We start from the raw sequence: 10,041 nt of genomic DNA on the forward strand, positions 1-10,041 counted from the left end.
TGGTTTATTGAGGAATTGCTCTGGAAGCAGCCAGCTGCCCACCAGGCACTTCTTCCAGCACCGACGCTCGCATGGGCGTTCGCACAGTGGGCTGGGCTGCTCTCCAGCTGTGTCTTCCTTGTCCTTCCGCCTCTGTCTTTGTCCGGCTGGACCAGGGTTCTGCTTTTAACCAAGCCTCTTGGATGCCATGCGGCTGGGCCACGCATGGGTGTGGAAGTGGGGAAGAGGAGGCTGTGCCTCAGCTCTCTGGCTTTGAAGACCAAGTGTGACAGAGGGGCTCTTTCCTCCCCCACCTGTGCCCCTGAGCACCATCCTCAGGGCCTCAGGGCGTGGCGGTCACGGTGATGGTGACATTGACTGGAGCGTCCGAGGGTTCTGGAGCAGGGTCCAAACCGGGTGTAGCGCAGGGCGTGTCTGTGCCTGAAGAACAGACATGAGCAGAGGAGACAGATGCCTCGGGGGTGTCCCAGGTCGTTCTTGGAGGACGACAGAGACCTAGCATCACGTGTGCAAGTCAGGACTGCTTCCCTTACACGGGAGTGACCTTGGGGACAGAGGGTGCTTGCCTGCCTGTGCCTCTGGGTCTTCCGTTGAGCCCCTGGGTGGCTGACTTTGCTCCCTGAAGACAGGTTGAAGGGGGAGGATGAAGTTAGTGACATCCACACTTCCCCACTGCTCCTTCCCAGTGAGAGGAGAGGCCTGGCCCCCAGCCCTGCGGGTTCCGCACTCACATGGGAACAAGCAACTGGCCCAGGCCTGCGGAAAGGAAAGGAAAAGGTGCGTTACTCCAGCAATGCAGCCAAAATCGCAGCGGGCAACCCCCCTTCCCCACAGGCTCTGTGCTGGGACCAGGGACCGGGGCAGCCCCAGCCGACAACGTGCATGAGGACATGTCACATACAGGAGAGCCCAGACTTCCTTTCCAGGGGGTCCCGCCTCTCCCCAGGACAGGTGCAGGTCTGGCCACCTTCTAGGGCCACGCAACTGCCCCCTGCAGTTTCCCACTCACGGGGGCAAGTCTCTGGGTGCCGGGCAGCGTACTGGAACACCAGCAAAGAGGCCACTGTTGCCACCACCATCCCTGTGCCCGCGGCTCCCAGCATGGCTGGGTAGGTGCTGAGCGGGGGGTCCGCTAGGAGGGGAGAGCGCTGGTCACACGGGGCAGGTTTAGAGCCTCGGCTGCCCTTGGCAACAGTGGCTTACAGGCTCCGGAGCAGGCGGTGCCCTGCTCACCTAGTTCCCACCCCACCCCCTGAGGCAGGAGATCAAGAGCAAGGCTGCACCCAGGACCTCTGGAGACCAGGTCTCTCCCCAGGGAGGAGGTGCTCCGTGCACCTGCTGCTCCTGGGGTTTGCATCCTCATCTAAGTCTCAATTGGGCACAGAAGGCAGTGGGACTGAAGGGAAGGGAACCATAAAATGAGGGCGTTTCCAGGACGGAGAGTAAGCAGCAGGAACCGAGAGCCCACCTGTGTGCCCCCAGGGTGAGACTGAGGCACAGAGTTGGGTCCCGTCCTTCAATCTCCCCTCCCTCTTCTGACTCAAGCTGAACTATGGCTGCCACCCCCAGCCTAGGGCCTCCCGGGGAGGGGTGGGTGATGGCGGTGGAGAGGGCTCCTGGGGAGAAGGTGGAGGAGAGGACAGAGGCAGGGATGGAGGAAGAGGAGCCAGGGGTTGGTTTTGTCGGGGAAAGCTGAGCCTCGCTGTGGCGCTCGCCCTGGCACCTGGTATCTTCACCTCAGAGGGGTGCCCAGCTGTGTGGTGGTTCAGCGCCAGCATGCGGAAGGCGTACAGCACCCCTGGGTCCAAGCCCCCCAGCCGCCAGGTTCTGCTCTCAGGCCCGATGTCGCCAGCTGCTGTCTCCCAGGCTCCGGCACCCAGGCCTGCAGCACTGGACCTCCACTGGACCAGGAAGCCGGTCAGGTTCCCAGGGCCCTCCGTTGCCCACTGCAGCTGCACCTCCCTGCGGTGCCGCTCATAGGTCAGGCGGCTGATGGTGACGTTGGGGGGAGCTGGGTACCCTGGGGGGAGGGGAACCCGTGCTGCCACACACACCCCCACAGCCAGGCATGGGTGCAGAGGTGCTTGGGCGCCCACATTTGTGCAGCTTTGTTGAGAGCTGGGAGAGGCCCTAAGCTGGGATGTGCAGACTGGATCAGTTCTGCGTGGTTTGGGTCTGTGTGACCCTGGACTTCCATTTCTAGGCCTCAGTTTCCCCATCTCCACACTGAGCACAAGGAGACAGAGCTCTGTCTGCCCATGCTCCAGAGTGTGTGAGCTTCGCCTTGCACCACCCAGCCAGGCTCCTGTGCTCGAGGGGGCTCCGGGTCCAAATCCTGTAGTAGGGATCCCAGCGCTTTCCACCTACAGGGCCCTGTGGGCCGGAGGGTCCCCATCCCCGCTGCCACACAGACACACACCGCCCCCACTCACTCAGGACCTCCAACAGGGTGCTGCGGCGGCAGCTGCCCAGGGCGTTGTGGGCCACACACTGGTAGGTGCCCCTGTGTCGCCCTGGGTTGGCGCCTCGGATGCTAAGGTGGAGCTGGGCGTCCTCCGGGTGCAGCGTGAATCCAGAGGTGCCCTGTTCCAGTGGCTCTCCCTGGGGCCCCAGCCAGAGGAGGCGGGCAGGCGGTGTGCCCCCCTGGAGGGTACATCTCAGCCAGGCCTCTTCCCCCTCCAGGACTGACACCTGGGGCTTAGCTACTGCCAGCTGGGGGGCTTCTGAGGGGACAGAGAGAAGGAGGCTGAGAGATGCCCCTGCATCTGGGCTAGCAGGAAGGCCTGGGGGTGAGTGAGGAGTGGAGAGAGGACCCCTGGGCTGTGGAGTGGGCAGTGAAGCTTGTCTTAGGCCAGCCTGCCCTCGCTCGGGCTTCCATTCCCTGCCCTGTTCCTGTCCCAGTCTGCCCCAAGCACAGTGCTGACAGCAGTGTTCTTCCCTGCAAGCCGGGCAGAGGGGTCCCTGCTCGGCTCCTGCAAGCGGGGCCCTGCCGCATTCACCTGGGCATTAACCGCCTCCCCCTCAGCACCTGGCACAGCACCTCCTTGCCCCCAGCAGCCACCACCTCTCGCCTGGCACAGGGCTGGGCCCGCAACCGGGGCCCGGTGTTTATGGCTGACTCCTGAAGACCCCCTTGCAGGCATCAGGGATCTTCTAAGGGAATGTCCAGCCCTGAGACTAAGAAGGGAGGAAAACATTTTGGGCTGAGCAGTTCCTCAGAGCCCCTGGGCACAGGCTGGTCACCAGGGCTGGAGAAGCGTCCCCCGCAAGGGCTCGTCTGCTAGGTCGTCCCCCCTTTTTCCCTCCACGTTTAATTCTTTTCCTTGACTCAACAGTAGGTGGGACCAGCTGGAAGAAACCTGACCAAAGACGACTAGAGGGAGTGAGAGAGGTAAAGGCCTCGGACACCTGGAGCATTAATTCAAGTCAAGAAGATAATCAGGCCCTTCTCATGCAAATTGATGCAAACGAGGCCGACAGTCAGAGACCCTCTTTGGCTAGATGGGCCCTGCCCAGCCACTTGTGACTACTAAGCACTTGAAATGTGGCCTGTCTGCCCGGAGATGGGCTGTGCCTTGTGAATACACCAGATTTTGAAGGCAATGGGGAAAGAAAAAAACAATGTAATGTATCTCATTACTAATTTTCTATTACACCTTGAAATGGTCATATACTGGATACATTGAGTTGAAGAAAGTGTTTTGCTTATTTCTTTTTGCTTTTTAAAATGTGGCTACAAGAAAACTTAAAATTAAACACATGGCTTACATTATATTTTCATTGGACAACGCAGACCTAGACTAAACCTCCTGATTTTATGGATCAGAAACACTCGAGGCCCTGGGAGGTGAGGTGACTCAGTCTCTTGACTCACTTTGCATTCCGGTCGCCCCCCAGAGCCCCTCATCCTGGTTCTGAAGGGCTGCTCCTCCCACCCCGGCCCCACAACGCAGCCACTAGCCCCCACTCACCCAGCTGGAGCCGGCAGCGGGGGCCCGGGACCCTGAGTGGGTGAGAGCCCTGGCAGATGAACTCTCTGCCAGCCAGATCTTCCCGGGCCCTCAGGGGGTGGATGGCCCGCGAGGAGCCGTTGCTGCCCAGGGGCTGCCGCTGTTCGTCCAGCCAGCTCAGCAGGGCCGGGGGCTCGCCGCCAGCCCACTCACAGCTCAGCATGATGAACTGGTCCCCTGCTGTGGCCGTGGTCCAGCAAGCAAGGCTCTGGAGGGGCTCCCCTGAATAGGGAACAAGGCAGCAGCTCACCCCGTCCCTCCGTCCTTCACTTACTGCCTCACTCACACGTTCCTGCATTTACTCCGTCAGCTCATGGACTTTCTCAATCATCACCTACGGAAGGCTGGCCATGTGCCAGAGAAAGAATGAAGCAAACGCTGAGCTAATGGTTACAACACAGTGTGATGAGTGCCGGACTACAGGTAGAAAGACAGCCCTCTGGGGCTGCAGAGTGAAGGACGAACTTGGAACACAGGATGACATTTGAACTTGGTCCTGTAGACAGGAGTTTTCAAGGTGGAGAGTAAGGTGCGGGCCCAGCCCTAGGCCAGCACGCAGGGAACAATAGAAGCAGAGCAGCAGGGGCCGAGAGCCTGTGGACCCTAGAGGCTGGGGGACAGTTAGGAGGGTCCCCAGGCTCCAAGCCTGAATGAGGAGGACGGTCCACCATGCAGACGGAGACCTGGGCTGGTGGACAGACACTGAGAGGCAGGCCTGAGCGGAGCGCTGCCACCTCCTCGTCACATGGCAGGTCCCGGAGTGCGGGGCCTGGAGCTCCCCCGAGACCCCAGGGCCCCTCCCTCCTCTCCCCTGACCCTACCCACTCCTGGGCCTGGAATGTCCAAGTGCTGCTGTGTCCACTCACAGAGTGTGATCCTGCAGAGGGCGAGTGGTGCCCGGGCGGGGTGCTGGCCAGTGCAGGTGAAGGTGCTGCCGTTCCGCAGCTGGGCCGCTGCGTGCCTCCAGGTGACATTGCCAAGGGCGGTTGGGCCAGTCCCCTGGGGCCCTTCCCACTGCAGCTGGGCAGTCGGAAGCCCCCCAGGCCAGGCGCAGACCAAAGTCACAGCCCCAGAGGTGGGGAGCGCTGTACAGGAGGGCTGCCCCTCAGGGGGGTCTGGGGAAGAAGGGGGTTCGGATGGGGCTGGCCCAGGCTGCAAGGCCAGTGACCCAGAGGGGCCAACGTAGGGGCATCGGGAGAGGTGGGGGAGCAGGGAGAGACTGATGCCTCTGAGGGGCTGGTGAGCAGAAGGTGAAGTTAGTTCTCAGGGCAGGGGCAGTGTTTGGGGGGTTGGGCAGGAGGGCAGAATCACTGGGCAACCCCAGAGGCTCCCACGGAAGCCCCCAGCAGGGAAGTGTCCTGTGCCCCATTCTCGCCCTTGCCCTGGGCACTTTGCCTCACTGTCCTCAAACTCTACCGGTCTCTGTGCCTCAGCTCAGTCCGGGGACCGTGGGGGTGATCACTTCGAAGGGGGCTGACTGTATGGGATCGGGGGCTGCCCCTCTGCCTGCCCCTTCCCTAGTTTTTCAGCCTCTCCCCCTGCTCTGCATCTCCATTTGGTCCCCCAGCCCTGCCTCCCCCCAACTCCCACCAGGTTCCCACGGGGCATCGGTGGCTCTGACAAGCAGAGGCTCCCGAGGGAGGCCCCTCCCCCCACACTCACAGTAGATGGTCAGCCGGATGGCAGCCTGCGTGCGGGTGTCCAAGCGGCTGTTGTGGGCCAGGCAGGTGTACAGGCCGGTGTGGGCACGGCTGGCGCTGACGATGGTGTAGGTGGACCCAGCGTGGACCTGGGCATGCTCACGCAGCCACACGTAGCCACTGGGCGGATTGGACGCAGCCAGGCAGCTCAGAGTTACTTCCTCCTTCTCGCCCGCCCAGAAGCCCTCGTCCGTGAAGCCCGGTGGCTCCACGGTGATCACAGGGGCATCTGGACCATCTGGAGGGCAAGGAAGGCTCGTCACGCCTCCCTGGCCAGTCCTCGTTCCTTTACTCGCTCATGTAATGATCACTGAATTTGCTCTCCACTAGGCAGCTGCGAACTAGTCACCAGCTGTGGCAGCCACTCTGTGAAGCCCCTAAGGAACCCAGAGTCCAGGAGATCAGGGCCTGGGAGGTGAGCCCCCAGGCTGTGGGAGTCCAGAGGGGAACTGCGAGGCTTCCCCGGGGGACCAGTGCACTGGGCTGAGGCAGGAGCACAGGCAGAGTTGGCCAGGAGAAGGGGGAGTGGGGCGCTCAGCCCTTTCCCACTGCCTAGCATGGGGGGCTTTCTTGGTTCGGTTGGTCCCTCTCAACTGGAGAGGGGAGAGAGCAGGGTGGGACGATGCCCCCAGGGCAATCCCCGCAGCCAGCCCCGTCCACTTTCTCAGGGTCCCCGCCTCCCCACTCTCGTGTCCTCTTCCCCCCTGACCCCTGGAGAGCACCAAATTGTTTTGCCTGCCTCCGTTCTGCTCCCACATTTTTCTGAGAACTGCTCATCCGTCTCCTCCACCGCCTGGATTTACAGTGCCCACTGGCCACCTCCGAGGCCGACAGGACACGGTCAGTCCCTGCTCCCTGACTCCTCTGGCCCCCCTGCCCCACAAATACAGGCGAACCACGGGTGGTTGAAAAGTCCAGTAGCCAGATCCCCGAAAGAAAAAATACCCTGCTCAACCAAGCACAACCCGTCAATGGGTCTTAATAACTTTCTAATTTTTACTTAACCAAATATATTCAACATATTATCCTTTCAGCTTACAAGCAATATAAAAACTACTGATGAGCTATTTTGTAATCTTTCCTCAGACTGCTGCCTCAAAGTCCAGTGTGAACGTCAGTCACCCTGAGCATGTCTCCACCGGGCTCAGCCCCTCGAAGCCCCACAAGGGGCTGCCGTCCCACCCAGGGCTGCTCTAGACCACGCTGGTCTTCACCCTTCACACAGCTTCTGATCTCGTCCAGAAGTTCACCGGCATCCTCTGTTCTCCTTTTACGGAAACAACTGCTCTGGCCTTTTGTCCACTCCTGTGTGGCCTGTGCTTCCTCCTCACTGGCCGTCTGGGGTTTCTTTGCATGTTCTGAAAATAACCCTCTGTTGCTCTCAGAAGTCCCTCTTGGGACCAACTTGCGGCCCTCTCTTCCCACAGGCCTGCTCCCTGTTTTCCTAGGTGCGGGTGGTCCCTGAGAGTCCTTCAGGACTAACCCAAAGACCTGTGGGTAAATTGTGACAGGCATCTATGCACATTTTCCTGGGAAGAGGGGCCCGAGATTTCGACCAGGTTAAAACCCCTTGTACTGGAGCCGCATCTGGCCTGGTGGGCACAGGGCCCCAGGCTGGGACCCTCCTGGAGGGTCTTAGGTGTGCCAGGGGGCCAAGTGTGGGCCGGGGGTGGTGCCAGCCCTGGAGACCTCCCCTTACCCCCAATCTGACTCACAGATGACATCCAAGAAGGTTTCGTCACTGCTCATCTGGTTGACTGCGTTGCGGGCACTGCACATGTACCAGCCCAAGTGCGTCCGATTGACTGGGTCCAGCTGTAGCAGCTGCTCCGTGACCCCCAGCAGGACCTCCCCAGGGCTTCGGGGCGCCTGATGCTTCCAGGCAAAGATCACGGGCTCCGTGCCCTCCTGCACTGCGCACATGGCCGCCACGGATGCCCCCTCCACAGGGGACGGCTCACTCAGCCTTACCTGAGGCTTCGATACGGGCACTGGCCAGAGAAGGAAGAGGCTGTGTTGGTTATTGCAGGTTCAGGCAGGGCCCCGCTGCATCCACTGGCGTGGCCCCTGACAGTTGGGGGCTGGCCTGCCCGCTGGGTTCCTGAACACCCCAGGCCTCCCCCTCCCCTCGGGGCAGGCCTTGCAGAACCGGAGCCCTGAAGAATACAGCTGGAAGCACATGCAAAGGGATGCACCGCAGCAAGCAAGGCAGCTCAAGCCAGGGTCCTGAGCTGGACCGCTCACCGAGCACCGCCAGACTGAAGTGGGAGTAGGCGGCGTGCAGTTGGCCGCCTGCCGCCTGCAGGGCCTGGCACAGGAAGTGGCCTCGGGCCTCCTCCCGCAGCTCCCCCAGCACCAGGTTGCTGTTTCGCAGGCTCACGGTCCCCAGAACCAAGGCCCCGGCCTCCACCTTAACCTCTGCTCCATTGGTGACGGCCACAGGCCGGGGGATCAGCGATCCCAGGGGGGTGAAGCTCCAGAAGACCGCCAAGGGGGCAGCTGGGGAGCCACAGGTCAGCTCCACAGAGCCACCCCTCACTCCCTGGATGGACGTCACCTCCTCATCAGGCTGCCCTGGGGACAGAGACAGCACAGGGCACCTGAGCTGCCCTGGGTTCTCTATCCCCCCTTTCCCAAAACCTCAGGTTCTGTTCTGCAGTTGGGGCCTACAGGGCAAGGTTTGGTAAGACAGAGAAGAAAGGACGGGTGGAAGGAGGGACCAAAGGCAAAATTTGGATGTTCAATGAATTGAGAAGGGCAAGAACCCAGAAACTGATTCCTTCCAATGCCAGCAGCTGCTGATGCATGAAGCCCACCTGGCATGGAGGGAACTCGATGGAACCAGGTCTGACCGCATCACGTCCATGCTCGGGACAACCCCCAGGTTTACGGTAATGCGGAGGGCTGTGTGCGGGCCCTGCCTCCCCACCCTGGCAAGTCGCGGTTGTTCAGTGTGTGCTGGCTAACTTCTAGCAGATCATTGAAGTTCACGGCCTTCACTGAATGGCTATGTGCGTGCCAAAGGAAGACAGGAAAGAGATAATGGAATATGAGTGGGAAAGAGCTACATGGCAGCGGTAGGGGTTGAGTATCACTCACCGGAGGCCCCCAAATACAGAAGGCAGAAGGACAGCAGCAGCAGCAGTCTGGGTGGGCTACCCAGGGCCCGTGGGCTCACCATGGCCCCACCCCCTGGGTGGCCTCGAGTCCGAGATGGAACCTGCCTGGCTCTCGGGCTCGATCTCCCCAGAGCAAAGCCCAGCCTTAGAAGGATGGGGTTCCGGCTCAGGTTGCCCACCTCAACCCTTCCAACACCTTTGACCCTGCTCTCCTGTTACCTGCGCTGCCCTGATTATGAGTGAATTATTTACCAGATGATTCACTCCATCCATAATGCAGAGTTGAGGAAGGCAGGACCCGGCTGGGGCGCACCTGGGGGAGGCCCCCAGCTCCCTGCATTTTTATTTCATGACATGTTACTGAGACAGAGTTGAAAAAGGCCCCCATCTCACGGAGTCCAATGCACGCCCCATGCTGGACCCCAGCGGGCAGCCCGCAGGCCACAAGGTCCCTGAGGCTCAGACAGGCCTGTGAAGGGCCCCGCGCCCGCTGTGTCTTCCCGGTTTGTTCGGACAAGCAGCTGGAGCTGTGGCAGGGGCTCTGGAATTAGAAAGCCCCGGTGTGGGTTTGAAGGAGGAACTGTGACGCTTGGGGACATTTCTGAGCCTCTTCTTTCTGGAGAAGCCTGATGTGAACATCAAATGAAAACACTCGCACTAGCGTGTGGGGGTTCTTGGGCGCAGTGACGTCCTGTTTCCTGACGTGAGTAGAAATTACAGTTCAGTTCATCAAGCTGTACCTTCCTTTTTACATACTTTTGTATGTGAGTGATAAAATACACACACGTGTGAACAGCACCGGCACGTAGCTGGTGCACCATCAGGCACACTCCTGTCTGGATCGACCTGCGAAGTTCTGGGCCCTGGAGTTGGGACCCTCCTGACCAGGGTGGTCTAAATCCCAGGGGGCCCGCTCTCTCCCTCCCTCTCTCTCCCTCCCTCTCTCTCTCCATGTCCTGTAGCCCTATGGCTGTCTTCCCATGAGGTCAGAGTTTCCATCCCCTGGTGACAGGTTGAGAGGGTGAGAAACCTCGACCCCAGCAACACTGGGGATCTGATGTCTGGTGTCAAGTTCATGAGGGCTGAGCAGGGACAGGAGATTTCAGAGCTGAGCACCAGGCAGCACCCCCCGCCCCCCCACCAACCCACCTCGTCCAGAGGTGCTCACTGTGGCCTGTTGGCCTCGTACTTGCCCTGAGACCATGGACAGAG

The 10,041-nt window shown here is 60.6% G+C and overlaps 1 protein-coding gene across 1 annotated transcript; it reads right to left on the reverse strand.

The window, feature by feature from the left end:
* Positions 1–225: 225 nt before the first annotated feature.
* On the reverse strand, positions 226–8,891 carry VSIG10L2 (V-set and immunoglobulin domain containing 10 like 2). The gene is given in 12 exon segments (XM_037038248.1): positions 226–420; positions 567–619; positions 732–756; positions 1,010–1,132; positions 1,724–2,020; positions 2,433–2,723; positions 3,972–4,232; positions 4,877–5,125; positions 5,673–5,948; positions 7,426–7,701; positions 7,955–8,279; positions 8,784–8,891. Coding segments are annotated over 12 exon segments (2,382 nt in total). The 3' UTR covers positions 226–322.
* Positions 8,892–10,041: the final 1,150 nt, after the last annotated feature.

Source organism: Sturnira hondurensis, unplaced genomic scaffold (assembly GCF_014824575.4).
Source record: "Sturnira hondurensis isolate 20B ecotype Veracruz unplaced genomic scaffold, ASM1482457v3 Scaffold0024152, whole genome shotgun sequence".
Classification (NCBI taxonomy): domain Eukaryota; kingdom Metazoa; phylum Chordata; class Mammalia; order Chiroptera; family Phyllostomidae; genus Sturnira; species Sturnira hondurensis.